The sequence below is a fragment of the Thalassophryne amazonica genome, chromosome 5, assembly GCF_902500255.1.
Source record: "Thalassophryne amazonica chromosome 5, fThaAma1.1, whole genome shotgun sequence".
NCBI classification, from domain to species: domain Eukaryota; kingdom Metazoa; phylum Chordata; class Actinopteri; order Batrachoidiformes; family Batrachoididae; genus Thalassophryne; species Thalassophryne amazonica.
The window spans coordinates 17,547,032-17,566,069 of record NC_047107.1 but is presented as its reverse complement, the minus strand read 5'-3'; the positions used below and the strand labels follow the sequence as shown (position 1 = coordinate 17,566,069).

General features: G+C 41.9%; 1 protein-coding gene across 1 annotated transcript in view; it reads left to right on the top strand.

Moving 5' to 3' along the window:
- The window catches only part of pias2 (protein inhibitor of activated STAT, 2), a 60,128-nt gene extending 41,348 nt beyond the window's left edge, over nucleotides 1-18,780 (top strand). The window contains exons 12-15 of the mRNA XM_034169536.1: nucleotides 7,482-7,650; nucleotides 7,732-7,871; nucleotides 7,953-7,990; nucleotides 15,301-18,780. Coding sequence (XP_034025427.1) covers nucleotides 7,482-7,650; nucleotides 7,732-7,871; nucleotides 7,953-7,990; nucleotides 15,301-15,522 — 569 coding nt within the window. The 3' untranslated portion in view covers nucleotides 15,523-18,780. The remainder of the gene's footprint in view (nucleotides 1-7,481; nucleotides 7,651-7,731; nucleotides 7,872-7,952; nucleotides 7,991-15,300) is intronic.
- The last annotated feature ends 258 nt before the right edge of the window (nucleotides 18,781-19,038 follow it).

Genomic DNA, 19,038 nt, shown 5'->3' with positions numbered 1-19,038 from the left:
GGAGTTTCTAGCGTTCCATAGAAAGTGTTTTGTTTTTTGTTTTTTTCCAAAATAAAAAAACAAAAGTGTAACTTGAATACTCAAGTTTCTTCAGGTTTAAGTCATGATCAGGATCATCTTCAAACTAGTATCACTATTAAATTACATAATTTGGTAAATGTCTGATCAATATGGAAAAACGTGATTTTCTTTTCCCCATACTAACTGCAATGCTATGGTTATGAAATGTGCATAATTCAGCTCATATGCACCTCAGTGCTCATGACCCAAGTAACTGGAAAAGCCCAAGGACAGACATGCCCATGTGTGTACACGGTTATGGGCACCTGCTTGATTAATTTAAGCTTGTTCCTGAAATGAAATGTAAAACAAATGACTCTTCAGTGCTTACTTATCAGTGATCACATCACCTAAATTAAACAATGAATGATATTAAGACTGAACAAAATGGGTTTGCTTACTTCCAGTTTCTTCTTCACAATGGCAAAGATGACAGCTAACAGCCTGCGATCATCAGAAATGTTATCAAAGAAGAAGAATAAACTGCCTTTCTGTAGTGCTTTTCCATCTAGCAGATACAGCCATCTCTGGCTGGAATGTGTGTGTGCACACACTTTGTTGTGAAGACAACGCTGTTGTCAAGAGAACCAGATCTCGCACCTGCAGGTGCCGCAGACACCACAGACTGGCACTCGGTCTCAAACCTGCTGTCGAGTCACGTCATCATGGATGTTTTATTTTGATTTTGTTTAAAGTGTCATGGTCACCGTTTGCTTTATTTTCTTTTGTTTTCGTTTGTTAGTTTCAATTCTGTTTTGTTATTTTATGCGCTCTGGACTCGCAGGCTTTTCGGTGATGAGAGAAGTGGACGCTCATTCGTCCACTTTCTCTCAGCGATTTGTGACTTTATGACTTTTTTCCTTGCTTCAGCTATCGCAGTGTGACAAGCCCCTTAGGGACATAGCAGTCCCTAACATAACCACCATAGTGGTTGCCAGCTGTGACTTGGGGAGGTTTCCTTAAGGTGGGGAATGGTGTGGTGACCCAACCTGACAGAAAAATTTAGAATTGTACAAATTAAAAGTGTGTTGTTGATGAATTGTATTTGAGGAGGCCCATTTAAATCATTAAGCTAATTATTGTACAGTTGTTCACATTGGTAATTCTTTTTCTTCAGTTTATTCTTAGAAATCCTGAATGGACTGTTCGGACGTGGATGAAATAAAGTTCCAAGAGGATGGAACTTGGTGTCCAATGAGACCTAGAAGGAGGCAGTCAAGGTCCCCACACATGCAATTTTAAAAATTGAGCGTAAGTACATTTTGTGTGTTCATGTTTTCCACACTGTCAAATACAGATTTATTTATTTAATCAAATGAACTGATCTTTTATCAAATGTTCCCGTGTCCCATTTACACTCAAATTTCATACGGTGGGTTTTGTATAGCACGTACTCCATTAGGGACATACAACTTGGCAGTTAAGTGTCATGACTAAATCAGCTGTTTTTAATGCTGGCTTGAAGGTACAGTGAGTATTTTGCATTGGCACTTAGCAAAAATGGAAACTGGTCAACACACTACTGCCCAATTAATTTTGATCTCAAATATTTGGTTGTAATTGGTGAAAGTTTACATATATTCTTTACTTTCAACTAAAACAAACAAACAAAAGTCCAAATACAGTTGTATGCAAAAGTTGGGCACCCCTGATCATTTTCAGGATTTTCCTTTATAAATCATTGGTTGTCTGGATCAGAATTTTCAGTTAAATATATCATATAGCAGACGAACACACTGATATTTGAGAATGAAATGAAGTTTCTAGTATTTAAAGAATGTGTGCAATAATTATTTAAACCAAATTTGGCAGGTGCATAAATTTGGGCACCCTTGTCATTTTATTGATTGAATACATTTAGCGGTAATTATTGGAACACAAAACTGGTTTGGTAAGCTCATTGACCTTTGACCTCCTTACACAGGTGAATCCAATCATGAGAAAGGGTAGTTAAGGTGGCCATCTGCAAATGTTTCTCCTCTTTGCATCTCTTCTAGTGAATGGCAACATGGGGAGCCGCTAAACAACTCTCAAATGACCTGAAAACAAAGATTGGTCAACATCATGTTTTAGAAAGGATACAAAAAGCTGTCTCAGAGATTTCAGTTGTCAGTTTCCACTGTGAGGAACATAGTGAGGAAATGGAAGACCACAGGCACAGTACTAGTTAAGGCCCGAAGTGGCAGGCCAAGTAAAATCTCAGATAAGCTGAAGCGAAGGATGGTGAGAACAGTCATACAACCCCTGGCAAAATTATGGAATCACCGGCCTCGGAGGATGTTCATTCAGTTGTTTAATTTTATAGAAAAAAGCAGATCACAGACATGACACAAAAGTAGTCATTTCAAATGGCAACTTTCTGGCTTTAAGAAACACTATAAGAAATCAGGAAAATAAAATTGTGGCAGTCAGTAACGGTTACTTTTTTAGACCAAGCAGAGGGAAAAAATATGGAATCACTCAATTCTGAGGAAAAAAATTATGGAATCATGAAAAACAAAAGGCTCCAACACATCACTAGTATTTTGTTGCACCACCTCTGGCTTTTATAACAGCTTGCAGTCTCTGAGGCATGGACTTAATGAGTGACAAACAGTACTCTTCATCAATCTGGCTCTAACTTTCTCTGATTGCTGTTGCCAGATCAGCTTTGCAGGTTGGAGCCTTGTCATGGACCATTTTCTTCAAGTTCCACCAAAGATTTTCAATTGGATTAAGATCCGGACTATTTGCAGGCCATGACATTGACCCTATGTGTCTTTTTGCAAGGAATGTTTTCACAGATTTGCTCTATGGCAAGCTGCATTATCATCTTGAAAAATGATTTCATCATCCCCAAACATCCTTTCAATTGGATGGGATAAGAAAAGTGTCCAAAATATCAACGTAACACTTGTGCATTTATTGATGATGTAATGACAGCCATCTCCCCAGTTGCCTTTACCCTGACATGCAGCCCCATATCATCGACTGTGGACATTTAAATGTTCTCTTCAGGCGTCATCTTTATAAATCTCATTGGAACGCACCAAGCAAAAGTTACAGCATCATCACCTTGCCCAATGCAGATTCGAGATTCATCACTGAATATGACTTTTCATCCAGTACATCCACAGTCCACGATTGCTGTTCCTTAGCCCATTGTAACCTTGTTTTTTCCTGTTTAGGTGTTAATGATGGCTTTCGTTTAGCTTTTCTGTATGTAAATCCCATTTCCTTTAGGCGGTTTCTTACAGTTCAGTCACAGACGTTGACTCCAGTTTCCTCCAGTTCCTCCCATTCGTTCCTCATTTGTTTTGGTTGTACATTTTCAATTTTCGAGACATATTGCTTTACGTTTTCTGTCTTGATGCTTTGACGGCTTCTTGGTCCTACAGCATGTTTGCCTTTAACAACCTTCCCATGTTGTTTGTATTTGGTCCAGAGTTTAGACACAGCTGACTGTGCACAACCAACATCTTTTGCAACATTGCGTGATGATTTACTCTCTTTAAGAGTTTGATAATCCTCTCCTTTGTTTCAATTGACATCTCTCGTGTTGGAGCCATGATTCATGTCAGTCCACTTGGTGTAACAGCTCTCCAAGGTGTGATCACTCCTTTTTAGATGCAGACTAACGAGCAGATCTGATTTGATGCAGGTGTTAGTTTTGGGGATGAAAATTTACAGGGTGATCCCATAATTTATTACTCAGAATTGAGTGAGTCCATATTTTGTTCCCTCTGCTTGGTCTAAAAAAGTAACCGTTACTGACTGCCACAATTTTTTTTTTTTTCCTGATTTCTTATAGTGTTTCTTAAAGCCAGCAAGTTGCCATTTGAAATGACTTTAGTTTTGTGTCATGTCTGTGATCTGCTTTTTTTTCTACAAAATTAAACAACTGAATGAACATCCTCCGAGGCCGGTGATTCCATAATTATTGCCAGGGGTTGTAGTCAACCCACAGACCTGCTCCAAAGACCTACAACATGATCTTGCTGCAGATAGCGTGTCTGTGCATCGTTCAACTATACAGCACACTTTGCACAAAGAGATGCTGAATGATGCTGTAATGCAGAGGAAGCCTTTTCTGCGTACACACCACAAACAGAGTTGGACATTTGGACAAGCCAGCTTCATTTTGGAATAAGGTGCTGTGGACTCATGAAACTATTGAGTTATTTGGACATAACAAGGGGCGGTATCCATGGCTGAAAAAGAACACAGCATTCCAAGAAAAACATTTGCTACAGTAAAATTTGGAGGTGGTTCCATCATGCTGTGTGGCTGTGTTGCCAGTGCAGGTACTGGGAGTCTTGTTAAAGTTGAGGGTTACATGGATTCCAGTCAATATCAGCAGATTCTTGAGAACAATGTTCATGAATCAGTGACAAAGTTGAAGTTGCACCGGGGCTGGATCTTTCAACAAGACAACGACCCTAAACACTGCTCCAAATCTACTAGGGCATTCATGCAGAGGAACAAGTACAATGTTCTGGAATGGCCATCTCAGTCCCCAGACCTGAATATTATTGAAAATCTGTGGTGTGAATTTAAGCAGGCTGTCCATGCTCGGAAACCAACAAACCTGAGATGTTTTGTAAAGAAGAATTGTCCAAAATACATTCACCCAGAATCCAGACTCTCATTGGAAGCTATAGGAAGCTTTTAGAGGCTGTTATTTCTGCAAAAGGAGGATCTACTAAATATTGATGTATTTTTTCTGTTCGGGTGCCCAAATTTATACACCTACCTAATTTTGTTTAAAGAATTATTGCATACTTTCGGTAAATCCTATAAACTTCATTTCACTTCTCAAATATCAGTGTGTTTGTCTGCTATATGATATATTTAACTGAAATTGCTGATCCAAACAACCAATGATTTAAAAAGGAAAATCATGGAAATCATCAGGGGTGCCCAAACTGTTACATACAACTGTATATATGAACTTGAGTATACCCAATCAGGTTTAAGCATAGTTGGACAGCAACGCAATGTTTTTCTAATTTTTCCTCTTTTTGCCACCTCAATGGAGTGGACATTAAATAATCTGTGAGCTTGTAATGTAGTGAAGGGATTTAATAATATTTTAACCATTTAGGAATTAGTCATTTATGATACCCAAAATTCTACCTGAAAACTGGGTGGGCAGATGCATGATTGAGCAGCCAATAATACTTTTGTTGGACCGTCCGCCTCCACATATATTTGAATAAAATGTCCCATTTCATCAAAAATAACTCACTCTTTCAGTGTCAGATGGTGTCAGCTCCATTCCGTCTTATGTGCAACTTTCTACTGCAAACTCACAAATTGACATTGTCATGCACCTCCTACTTATTTGGCGGGAAGAGGTGAGTGCATGGATAAAATGATTAATGAATTGCAAAAAAATTAATAATTCCTCAAAACAAAAGTTATTGTGGGTCAGCCGGTACATTTGTGGAACTCTGGAAAGACCAGTGCACACTGATGTCATGAAAGCAACAAGAAAACCTTGTGAAAACCCATTATTTTTTGCTTTTTACAATGTATTTGTTGTGAAATTAATTTGATTTACAGCAGGGATTGAATCAACTCTGATTTAAAAAATTATTATTATTATTATTTGGGTGTTTATGCAACTTTTATTAAAAAAAAAAAAAGGGGGGGCAGGCAGATAGTTGAGTTTAGGCATTCCTGGTTGCAGGTACAGCATATTGTCCCACTTTCAGAGACCATAAATAAATAATTGGTTGAACTAAATCACAGTATTACTGTTCATACAAGCAATCATTTTTGCAGTTAGTTTTCTTTATGGCCCAGTCACACATTCCTGAACGAAGGGAAAAAAGTAAAAGTCACAAATCATGGCGGAGGCAAGCGGGGGTAGGGGTGGGGGGGAGGATGGGGCGTGTGTCATATGTGCAGATGAGATGAGTTCATATCAGTCAGATGAGTTTGTATCAGTTTCTGTCAGTGTATGCATAATGTCTGGAGTTGCCTTAACAACATCAGACTGTTGGGGAGGACAAAAGATAAGAGGGCAGCCAATGGCTCACCAAGGCCGTAGAAATTCTTCTGGAGGAAAACAGCAGGGCGTTTTGGCCTTCAGAGGCTGATAAGCCTGCCATGTTTAGGGTTGAGCAGAGAAACACATTTGCAGCTCCTCTGACTGGCCATATCTAATTTGAGTATTCCCTGGCCTCCGACATCTTCCTTTGCAAGGCGTACATTTGCGCCGAGATGTTATCCAACTTACGTCCGAGTTCAAGGGTTAACTCAGAGAGGAAGCGATGCGACCGCCCTCGCCGGAGTCCCAAGCTGAATGAACCCTGAATGAATCATTCCTTGTTTGGTTTGGGCTTCTTTGCCCTTCGTTAAGTGCCATGTTGACCGGGCCATTAGATGAATCCAGTTGAGGCTATGTAAACATTTTCATATCACTGAATGTGTTGTGGTTGACATCAGTTATTAAGAAATACAAATGGTGTGTTGCTGTGCGGTACAGTAAATCTGTCTGCAGTCGGCAGTTTGCACAACTGAGTGACAGTGCAAGGGTTAGACTACTGAGGGCAGCCACCTCGACACCCATGAGCCTATAACTCTAGGCTCTTGTAGCTGTGTTTGTGGGAATTGTCCACAGTGCATGTTTTGTCTGTTGGACCACCAGTCACAGCTTCAAGGTGGAGTGGAACAGTAGAGTTTACACTCAAGAAACTGTACTTCGCCTTCTTATGCTGCGTTTACACACAAAAACCTGATTGGCTAACTGACTGTCTTCACGCTCTGTGATTGGCCAGTCACACACAGCGCCCACCCCTTCCTACACAGATGTGTCTCTCTGCAGCTTCCCGTTAAAACATAAATATTGTTTTTGATTGATTGATAGAAGGGCTTTATTGAACATGTACAAATTGTACGTAAGACAATGGGATCTTAATAATTCATTAAAGAACTGCAAATTATAAAGAACACATACAGTCAAGGGTATTTTAGCATTGTGTTATATTTAAAATTAGCAAATAATGTGTAATTACATTTGAGTAACAACCCCAACACTGACCCTTTTTCTGTGGTTCAGCTTCCAATTCTACCAGACTTCACGCTCATTGACTGGTTTCTCCAAAGTAGAATCTGCCTCACCCAAACTTGTTTCTAGAGACCCAAAGCAATTTTTTTTTTTTAAGGAAATAATTCCTAAGAATTAAAGATGCCTTGAGTTTGACTCATCATGTGTTTAGAGTTCAGTATGTCTTGCTTGATTCATGAGTAGTGTTACAAAGTTCGGACAAAAAAATAGAAATATGTTTGAGTGCGCTAAATAATGTTTAATTGAAGCTGTCAAGTGTTCTAACGCTGCGTAATCCTGAAATCACGTTTCAAATGTTTGCAATCTCTGTTCAAGTTAGAATGATGTTCAAGAGTTTCATCTGTGTATAATATGGTTCCTGTTTCAGCTCCTTTGCGTCAGACGTCAGTGCTCCCCCCTTTAACGGAGTCCACCAAGAAGGCTGATGTCATTGATTTAACCCAGGAAAGCTCCTCCTCTGATGAAGAGGAGGCCGACCCGCCATTAAAGAAGCGTTGCCTGTACCTTTCCAAAACTGAGGAGCTGCATGGGAAGGGGTGAGCGAGCATGCGTCTTCTTCCACAGTGGAGGGACAGTTTGTAGACAGCAAGGATATTTATTATTCTGTTTTCTGTTAGAGTGTTGACCTACCAGCCTTCCACTATGCAAGTGCCAAACGTTTCAGCCCTGGATGCACCGTACCTGGCCTCAGCGCTGGCTGACTATGCAGTCCCCTTCCACCACTCCACGCTGGCCACCATCCCCGCAGAGATTCAAAGTGAGTCCGCTGGAGGAAGTGATCATCTCTCCACTTCTGAGATGCTGCCAGTGTTCATCTTCTTCTCTCTGTCTCTTTTAGGTCTGGATTTGTTTTCCTTAATTCAAGCAGATTCTCAGGTTTGTTTGTTGTTTATTATTCTCTGAAGTTGGACAATTTATTTATTTCTCTGTGAGAAGCCAAACTGTCTGCATCAGGAAGTATTACAGCAGCAGGAAACTACCTCTATCACTTCTGCTTACTAGACTGATATTTTAAGCATTTATCCAAAAGCCCTGAATAAATGAGGGTAAAAGGAAGGCAGGGTGTTAACCTGAAATTTTGTCAAATTTCAGTCACTTGGGATGTGCAGCCAGTAATGAGTGCTAGTCCCAAGCCTGGAGTAAATGAATACGGTCATCGTGTCAGAAATGGCATTCGGTGTAGTAAAAAAAAAAAAAAGCAGATAAAACCATGCAGAATACAAAATTGAATTTCTATGCCTGATCAGCCGAGGCCCGGGTTAACAACGATCACCACCGGTGACATGGCCCAAGAGGGTGCTGGCGGAAATTGGGAAGTGAGAGTTGGGACTTTGAGTGTTTGCAGTAAGACCGTTGAAGGGAATGAGTTGGATAATATGATGGAGAGGAGAAAGGTCACCATACTGTGTGTGGAAGGGAAGTAAGGCCAGGAGCATCAGAGGTGGCTTCAAGTTGTAGTATCATGGTGTAAATTGGAGGAGAAATGATGTTTGGGTCATTTTAAAGGTTGAATATGTGTTGGAGTGTGTTGGAGGTAAAGTGAGTGTGACAAGGTGATGTGTGATGTTGGAAATTGATTGGGTGATGATGAATGTCACCAATGTATATGCCCCTCAGGTAGGTTGCGAGATGAAGTAGAAAGATTTCTGGAGTGAGTTAGATGAGGTGGTGGAAAGTATGCCCAAGTGTGAAAGAGTGGTGATTGGAGTGGACTTCAGTGGGCATGTTGGTGAAGGGAACAGAGTTGATGAGAAAGTAATTGGTAGATGTTGATATCAAGGGCAGGGATGTGGAAGGGAAGATGATAGCAGATTTTGCAAAAAAAAAAAAGATGGAAAGGGCTATGGTGAATACTTACTTTCAGAAAAAGCAGGAGCACAGGTTGACACACAAGAATGGAGGAAAGTGCACACAGGTAGACTATATTCTTTGTAGGAGATGCAACTTAAAAGCAATTGGAGACTGTAAGGTGGCGGTAGGGGAAAGTGTAGCTAGGCAGCATTGGTTGGTGGTTTGTAGGATGACTCTAGAGATGAAGAGGAATGAAGTGAGAGCTGAACAAAGGCTCAGATGGTGGAAGCTTAAAGGAGGTGAAGCAGTTTTTGACCACTGGAGAGGTACTGCAGATGTGGTGAGGGAGACAGCTAGGAAGGTCCTGGGAGTGACATCTAGACTGTGGAAGGAAGACCAGGAAACTTGGTGGGGGAACAAAGATGTTCAGGAAAGCATAATGAGAAAGCGGTTGATGAAAAAAAAAATAGGGATAGTCAGAGAGCAGAAAAAACAAAGGCAAAGGGACCAAGCTGGAAAAGATATGTAGCAGGTTAGAGCGGTAAAGGATGCAGGCGGTAATGTGAAAAGTGAGTGTTTTGAGAAGTTGAAGGGAATATTTTGAGGAGCTGATGAATGAAGGAAATGGAAGAGAAAAGGCTGGATGATGTGGAGAGAGTAAATCAGGGCATGTAAGGGATTTGTAAGAATAAAGTAAGGACAGCTGTGAGGGTGGGAAAGCAGTTGGTCCAGATGACATTCCAGTGGAGGCATTGAAATGTTGCGGAGAGATGGCAATGGAGTTCCTAAACAGAATTTCTCATCTTATCACACTGTCTTTGTGCATTGAAAATGCCATCAATAAAATGCACCTGTGTTCGTTGTCCATACCATGCGCCTGTCCATACCATAACCCTGCCGCCACCACGGACCACTTGATCTGCAATGTTGACATCAGCAAACTGCTCACCCACACGACGCCACACACACTGTCTGCCATCAGTCCTGAACAGTGAAAACCGGGATTCATCCATGATGAGAACACCATCAAATGTCGGCATTTACCCACTCAAGCTGCTTACGACAACGAAGTGCAGTCAGGTCGAGACCCCAATGAGGACAACAAGCATGCAGATGAGCTTCCCTGAGACGGTTTCTGACAGTTTATGCTGAAATTCTTTGGTTCTGCAAACTGCTTGTTGCAGCAGCTGTCCGGGTGGCTGGTCTGACGATCTTGGAGGTGAACATGCTTGTTTATGTGGAGGTCCTGGGCTGGTGTTGTGAGGTCAGTTGGATGTACTGCCAAATTCTCTGAAATTCCTTTAAGATGGCTTATGGTAGAGAAATGAAGATTCAGTTGACGGGCAACAGCTCTGGTGGACATTCCTGTAGTCAGCACAACAATTGCACGCTCCCTCAAAACTTGCAGCATCTGTGGCAAACTGATTGAACTTTTCAGAGTGGCCTTTTATTGGTCTAATCCCCATCTTGATATGCGCCACCTGTGAGGTGGGATGGATTATCTCAGCAAAGGAGAAGTGTTCACTAACACAGATTTAAACTGATTTGTGAACAATATTTGAGAGAAATAAGTCTTTTGTGTATATAGAAAATGGTCTAGATCTTTGAGTTCAGCTCATAAAAAAATTGGAGCAAAAACAAAAATGTTGAGTTTACATTTTTGTTCAGTGTATGTTATGCGGCTCAGAGACTTTGGTGCTCATAAAAAGACAGGAGGCAACACTGAAGATGCTGTGATTTTCTGTGGGAGTAATGTGGATGGACATGATTAGGGGCCCTTCACACATAACACGACTGAAGCCGACTAGCACACAAAGGAGGAATTGCATGCCATTCATGAAAAATCTGAGCTGCCTCCAACGCCTCGTGCACCTGTCGCTACAATTATTCACGCATACCGGCAGTGAAAGACAGTGCCCTGTGAGAGCACATTCAAACCCTCTTGCGGCAGGTGTCGGCCAAATTCCAGGTCACATCCACAAACATCCAACACCGCTCGCTGGACACTTACAAAATGTGTGGTCATTCGCACTGTTAGCACAAAAACAGTGCGCAGACAATCACTTTCGAGCTGGATGTGAAATTTGTCTGAGTGCTCCCACGAGTGCGGCATTGCAAAAAGCAATGGCATGCTCACGGCGCAATGCATGTGTCGCGCATGTCGCAATGTGGTGCAACACGTTCCAGCTGCTCGCACTGTGTTCATGCACGAGCGTGCGCAAAAACACAGCTGGTGTGTCGTGCACACCTATGTGACAGTACATCCCTCACGACAGCAGGTGGAATGTTTCATAGTTCCCCATTTCGCCTTTGGTTTGCGGATTTTCTTCTGGTTTCTGCCTCTTTTGTTTTATGTGTGAAGGGGCCCTTAAGAATGAACATATAACAGGAGAGCTCAGGTTTGACCGTTTGGAGACGCTCAGAGAGGTGAGCTTGAGATGGCTTGGACATGTGCGGAGGAGAGACCCAGGGTATATAAGGAGATGGGTGCTGAGGATGGCACCACCAGGCAAGAGGAGAAGAGGGAGGCCAAAGAGGAGGTTTATGGATGTGCTGAGGGAGGACAGGCACCTTGTTGTGAGACAGAGGAAGATGTAGAGGACAGTTTGAAATGGAAACGATTGATTTGCTGCGGCGACAACAGGAGCAGCCAAAAGAAGATCCAAAAAATATTAATGTCCAACCACAGAAACTATTATTTAATAGGGAAAATACTTTGCCAGTTTTAAAATATATACGTTACTTGAATGTTGTCTGGCTCAAACTTCTCATGAAGCTTTTCTGAAAGGTTTATGTTTTTGCTGTGTATCATTGGATTTGGTGCTATTGATAAAACAAAATAACTCCTGTTTAAAATTTGGAAATGTGATTGACAGGTGTCTGGACATTAAGACTGCTCCTTAAGGAGCAGTAGACTACCTGTTCTCAGGTAGAATTTAAACGTTTGAACCTGGTGCAAAACGAGAATCAGTTGCAAATCATGAATTATCCGCAAACCCTTAATTGCAAAATGTGAATACTGAAAAAATATCTCCCAAAATGTTGAACGCAAGGCTTGCAAAGCGTGAATATCATTTATAATATATATATATATATATATATATATATATATATATATATATATATATATATATATATATATATATATATATAATATACAGTAGTGTTCAAAGATTAATCCAGGTTTTTCATATGCACACTCTTAAGGCTATGAAATTGGGCTATTAGTAAAAAAAAAAAAAAAAAAGTAGAAAAGTGGGTGTTCACAATAATAGTAGCATCTGCTGTTGATGCTACAAACTCAAAACTATTATGTTCAAACTGCTTTTTTAACAATCCTGTGAATCACTAAACTACCCTCAACAAAAATATAAACGCAACACTTTTGGTTTTGCTCCCATTTTGTATGAGATGAACTCAAAGATCTAAAACTTTTTCCACATACACAATATCACCATTTCCCTCAAATATTGTTCACAAACCAGTCTAAATCTGTGATAGTGAGCACTTCTCCTTTGCTGAGATAATCCATCCCACCTCACAGGTGTGCCATATCAAGATGCTGATTAGACACCATGATTAGTGCACAGGTGTGCCTTAGACTGTCCACAATAAAAGGCCAGTACCAGTCAGTATCTGGTGTGACCACCATTTGCCTCATGCAGTGCAACACATCTCCTTCGCATAGAGTTGATCAGGTTGTCAATTGTGGCCTGTGGAATGTTGGTCCACTCCTCTTCAATGGCTGTGCGAAGTTGCTGGATATTGGCAGGAACTGGTACACGCTGTCGTATACGCCGGTCCAGAGCATCCCAAACATGCTCAATGGGTGACATGTCCAGTGAGTATGCCGGCCATGCAAGAACTGGGACATTTTCAGCTTCAAAGAATTGTGTACAGATCCTTGCAACATGGGGCCGTGCATTATCCTTCTGCAACATGAGGTGATGTTCTTGGATATATGGCACAACAGTGGGCCTCAGGATCTCGTCATGGTATCTCTGTGCATTCAAAATGCCATCAATAAAATGCACCTGTGTTCTTCGTCCATAACAGACGCCTGCCCATACCATAACCCCACCGCCACCATGGGCCACTCGATCCACAGCATTGACATCAGAAAACCGCTCACCCACATGACGCCACACACGCTGTCTGCCATCTGCCCTGAACAGTGTGAACCGGGATTCATCCGTGAAGAGAACACCTCTCCCACGTGCCAAATGCCAGCGAATGTGAGCATTTCCCCACTCAAGTCGGTTACGATGACGAACTGGAGTCAGGTCGAGACCCCGATGAGGACGACGAGCATGCAGATGAGCTTCCCTGAGACGGTTTCTGACAGTTTGTGCAGAAATTCTTTGGTTATGCAAATCGATTGTTTCAGCAGCTGTCCGAGTGGCTGGTCTCAGACCATCTTGGAGGTGAACATGCTGGATGTGGAGGTCCTGGGCTGGTGTGGTTACACGTGGTCTGCGGTTGTGAGGCTGGTTGGATGTACTGCCAAATCTTCTGAAACGCCTTTGGAGACGGCTTATGGTAGAGAAATGAACATTCAATACACGAGCAACAGCTCTGGTTGACATTCCTGCTGTCAGCATGCCAATTGCACGCTCCCTCTAATCTTGCGACATCTGTGGCATTGTGCTGTGTGATAAAACTGCACTTTTCAGTGTCTTTTATTGTGGGCAGTCTAAGGCACACCTGTGCACTAGTCATGGTGTCTAATCAGCATCTTGATATGGCACACCTGTGAGGTGGGATGGATTATCTCAGCAAAGGAGAAGTGCTCACTGTCACAGATTTAGACTGGTTTGTGAACAATATTTGAGGGAAATGGTGATATTGTGTATGTGGAAAAGGTTTTAGATCTTTGAGTTCATCTCATACGAAATGGGAGCAAAACCAAAAGTGTTGCGTTTATATTTTTGTTGAGTGTAGTATTTAGTTGTATAACCACAGTTTTTCATGATTTCTTCACATCTGCGAGGCATTAATTTTGTTGGTTTGGAACCAAGTTTTTGCTCGTTTACTAGTGTGCTTGGGGTCATTGTCTTTTTGAAACACCCATTTCAAGGGCTTGTCCTCTTCAGCATAAGGCAACATGATCTCTTCAAGTATTTTGACATATCCAAACTAATCCATGATACCTGGTATGTGATATACAGTAGTGTTCAGAATAATAGTAGTGCTATGTGACTAAAAAGATTAATCCAGGTTTTGAATATATTTCTTATTGTTACAGGGAAAACAAGGTACCAGTAGATTTCAGTAGATTCTCACAAAATCCAACAATACCAAGCATTTATGATATGCACACTCTTAAGGCTATGAAATTGGGCTATTAGTAAAAAAAAAAAAAAAAAAAAAAAAAAAGTAGAAAAGGGGGTGTTCACAAAAATAGTAGTGTGGCATTCGGTCTGTGAGTTTGTGGAACAAACAGGTGTGAATAAGGTGTCCTCTATTTAAGGATGAAGCCAGCACCTGTTGAACATGCTTTTCTCTTTGAAAGCCTGAGGAAAATGGGACGTTCAAGACATTGTTCAGAAGAACAGCGTAGTTTGATTAAAAAGTTGATTGGAGGGGGGAAAACTTATACGCAGGTACAAAAAAGTATAGGCTGTTCATCTACGAATGATCTCCAGTGTTTTAAAATGGTCAAAAAAACAGACGCGTGGAAGAAAACGGAAAACAACCATCAAAATGGATAGAGGAATAACCAGAATGGCAAAAGCTCACCCATTGATCAGCTCCAGGATGATCATAGACAGTCTGGAGTTACCTGTGAGTGCTGTGACAGTTAGAAGACGCCTGTGTGAAGCTAATTTATTTGCAAGAATCCCCCACAAAGTCCCTCTGTTAAATAAAAGACGTGCAGAAGAGGTTACAATTTGCCAAAGAACACATCAACTGGCCTAAAGAGAAATGAAGGAATATTTTGTGGACTGATGAGAGTAAAATTGTTCTTTTTGGGTCCAAGGGCCGCAGACAGTTTGTGAGACGACCCCCAAACTCTGAATTCAAGCCACAGTTCACAGTGAAGACAGTGAAGCATGGTGGTGCATGATACCTATGAAAGATATTTATGTTTTGCGAGACCTGCATTCACGTCTTAAGAGATTTTTTTCACTATTCACATTTTATAATTACTGGTTTGCGGATAATTCATGACTTGCAGCTGATTCACGTTTTGGGGGTTAACATGGCTGCCAACAGGTCTTTACCAATAAGAGGTCATGTGAGTTCACTGTCATTGTGTCAGCTTTACAGTTGAAAAAAGTCCACAGTGACGGTCTCACAGTAGCAGAGTTATTCAGGTAGAACATGTTACGACCGTGCACGCAGTAAAGGTTTGTGACTTGTTGATTCTGATCCTTGTCTTTTGTCCTGCTCAGCATTATCGGCCTCCCATGTTCTTGGACAACTTGACCAGCAGCATCCAGAGTGCAGCCGCTGCCAGCACTAGCTCTGCCCTGGTCTCCTCCTCCGGAAGCCACTATGACACTGGCAGCCACTCGTCGAGCTCCATTCATGACACCAGGGTCATCGCAGGGGGCAGTGTCAATCCCGGACCCGGAACTGACAGCAGCATATCGGACATCATCTCGCTGGACTGAGCTGATACTCAGTGTGCTTTTTACAGCCCTATTTGACTGTGACTTGTTTAGAGATGAACATCCTCACAAGGCCTGAAGCTGCCCTGAAATGGTATCCAGGAGGTATGGAGGCATTTTTTTTCCTGTGGTCAGCGTCATATATGTTTGATGTTCTTATGACCACGCAAAAGAACTGTCCATTGAACAGAATAAACTGAACGTATTTTTTCATGTCTCTCAATCAGATGGCAGTGCTCCGGCAGCTACTGGCCAGTTCATTAGGTACGGCTGTTGACATGATCTTAAAAGTATATCTCTAAATGGCCCCAGTCACTTGGCCAAAACTCTGTGCATTTAATCATATAGATGTGGTGAAGATCCCAAGGTCAAACCAAACATCAGAATGTGGAAGAAACTTGATTGAAGACGTTGTCCATCTGGCACCAACTATAATGCTGATTGAGAAGGCTCTTTATACACAACCATCTCCAAGGTCTACAAAGAACAGTCTGAAGTAAAAGAAACATCCAGTGAGCTGCAGTTCTCTGGGTGAGATGACCAGCCAGACTGAAAGATCTGTAGAAGGTCAACACATCCAACCTTGAAGATCACAGCGGATGTTGCTTCCCGGCAGCTAAGAACAGGAAGCTGAGGCTACAGTTTGGAAGGACGAGCCAAACTGGATAATGGAAGACTGGAAAAACACTGTCTGGTCTGATGAGTCTGGATTTCTGCTGCCCCATCAGATGCTCAGAATTTGAAAGTGTGGGTCCAGCCTGCCTGTGATGGTGTTGTAACTGCGATGTTATCAATGTCTGTATATTCCAGTAGCTTGTAAAAACCTGCGCCACCAGGCGAAAGGTCGTCCAACCTGCTATGGACGGTGTGCCTAATGAAGAAACCGATGAGTATGTTTCTCTGAAAGGAGCGTGGTGGCGTTTTCCAAGCTGTACTGTTTGCTGTGTGAAAAGGCCGAACAATGCACATATAAAGGTGCTGATGTGAAGCAGAGGGAAACTGTCAACTTGGTCATACATATATGAAAACGTTCTGTCGTCGTATTGGAAGGATCATAGCAGCTTTGCACAGGACAGCAACTTTCAAAAGTTTCCAATCCACCTAACCTGCAGGTCTTTGGATGTGGGATGAAGTTGGAGCACCCAGAAGAACCCACACAAACACTGGGAGATGCATGCAAACTCCTCACAGAATGGCCACAGGTGGGAATCAAGCCCATGACATTCTTGCTGTGAGGCAACAGTGCTAACCACTAAGCCAGCATGCTGCAGACTTACCAAACTAGTAAAAAAAAAAAAAAGTTATACTGCAAAAAATATGGCATTTCTGGTCTACATCCTCTAATTTAGGGTGGTCACTGTATGACAGGAGAGTAGTATTATGGAACATACTCGTGTATGTTCCATAATACTACTCTTTGATGTGGTCCAGTGACGGGCTAAGGTGAGGTGGAGAGAAGTGGCAGTATCCAGCTGTCAGTCAATGCTCCACACACGCCCATGCTTGTCTCGTCCTGCCCACTTTTCTGGATTCCAGTGAAATCACACCTGACCTGAAGCAGCATCACACCAACATATTTCACAATGAAATACACAAAAAGCGCGTTTGCTGCCGAGACGCCGTTTCCTTCTGCTTCCACACTGGGTTATTCTAAGCTTAAGGTGGACCGAACTCCCACCTGTTCCTGGTCAGTCTTCAGTGAGCCCCCCCCCGCACTCTCACTAAGTGGTCTGTGGCTCATTGTGTCACTTCCTGTGTGGTACTTGTTCCGTTTTGTCCACTCTGTGTTGGGATCTGTGGACCACGGCGTGCACAGAGGGTTTGGACTGACACAGCGTCAACTCTCATCATGGACACTTGTTCTAATGTCTCCTCGAAGCAGCCAGTCAGTACTGTGATGCAGCACAATCACAGCCGCTCAACCAAACTCAGCAATAACACTTCAACAAATGGTTTAATAAATACATTTTTTTAAATAGTTTCCCAAATGATTTTTTTATTACACGTGTTCATTTTACTTTTTTTTTGTAAAACTTTTTTATACATGCCGTTTTCCAGGTATGATGGGTTAAACAATGGTGTGAATTAGTTTGTGTCGAACTGAAACAAGTAGATTTTTTTTTTAAACATTTTCTCCAGTTAAAAGCCTGTTTTTTTTTTTTGTTGTTTTTTTTTTGGTTTTTTCTCTGACCTCTGTGCTGTTGAGTCTGTGAAGGAGGGATCAGGTGATGGGCTGTCAACAAACTCTTCTGAAATCCCTCCAGTGAGCTCAAATGGCATTTAAAAAAATGCTGCCGATTTGTGGCGCCTGGCATCGATTTGACTCTTCCTATTTTCTAGTTCCGCTTCCACCCTTAACACCATTGGGCACCTAACTGCAGCAATGAGGAAAAACTGTATTACCACAAATGTCTGTATATTCCTGCTGCGTGGCCGCCTGAAGAGCAGCATTTGGACAGGCGGGGCATTGGCTTCAGTCCCTTCCTGCCTGAAGTAGTGTGGCCCATTGCTACACGGAGAAGTATTTGCCCGTATAAGGTTAAACATTTCTACCTCTGTAAGACAGATGGGGATCTCAGAAGAGGTTAGTTGCCCTGATGTGTCCTTTTGTGTGAGGTTGTGTGTTAGCGAGAGTTAATCCTGCATTCACACAGCTGACTGCAAGAAGCAGCATGAAAACTGCCAGAACTGATTCAGACTTATGGCTCTGTGTGAGGAACCACAAGTCGTCTTATGTGGTCTAAACTTGGGTGAACTGGAGGCAGCACACTGCCATTTATAACACAACAATTGGTGCACTTTGCTGCTTCAAAGTTGAGAGATAAACCAGCAGAATCAGAACAAATTATCTGCATTTTGGATTTGCACTGTAACCAGGTTCAGAGCACAGATACGTCTTCAGACAAAAGTCCAATCTGGCTTGCTTCCCTGGTCTGGCAGCTCCCCGTCTCTTTGCAGACCCAACCTGCTCGTATGTTCTTTGTGATGCTCCAGTTGCTGATGCTGCCTGTCCACACCCTGAAAGTGAATTGAATAGTTTTTACTTGTGCCCCAGCTATACATGTTCTGTTGTAAGCCAAACTAAATTAAGACTTTTTGTTTGTTTTTTACTGTAAAACTGAACTAGTAATGGACTTGGACTCTTGTTTAAAATTTCAAAGTTTTACAGTTTGTTTTTTCACTATTTGCAAAATTTGGTGGTCAGATCTTTGTTTTTGTCAAATATTAAATGATTTTTTGATATGGTTTAAACCCTTTTCAGTCTTGGTATGATTAAGTATTAACGTTGCATTCACATGTTGGCCATAAGTAGCAAATGGCAAAGTCAATCAATCAATCAATTTTTTTTTATATAGCGCCAAATCACAACAAACAGTTGCCCCAAGGCGCTTTATATTGTAAGGCAAGGCCATACAATAATGATGTAAAACCCCAACGGTCAAAACGACCCCCTGTGAGCAAGCACTTGGCTACAGTGGGAAGGAAAAACTCCCTTTTAACAGGAAGAAACCTCCAGCA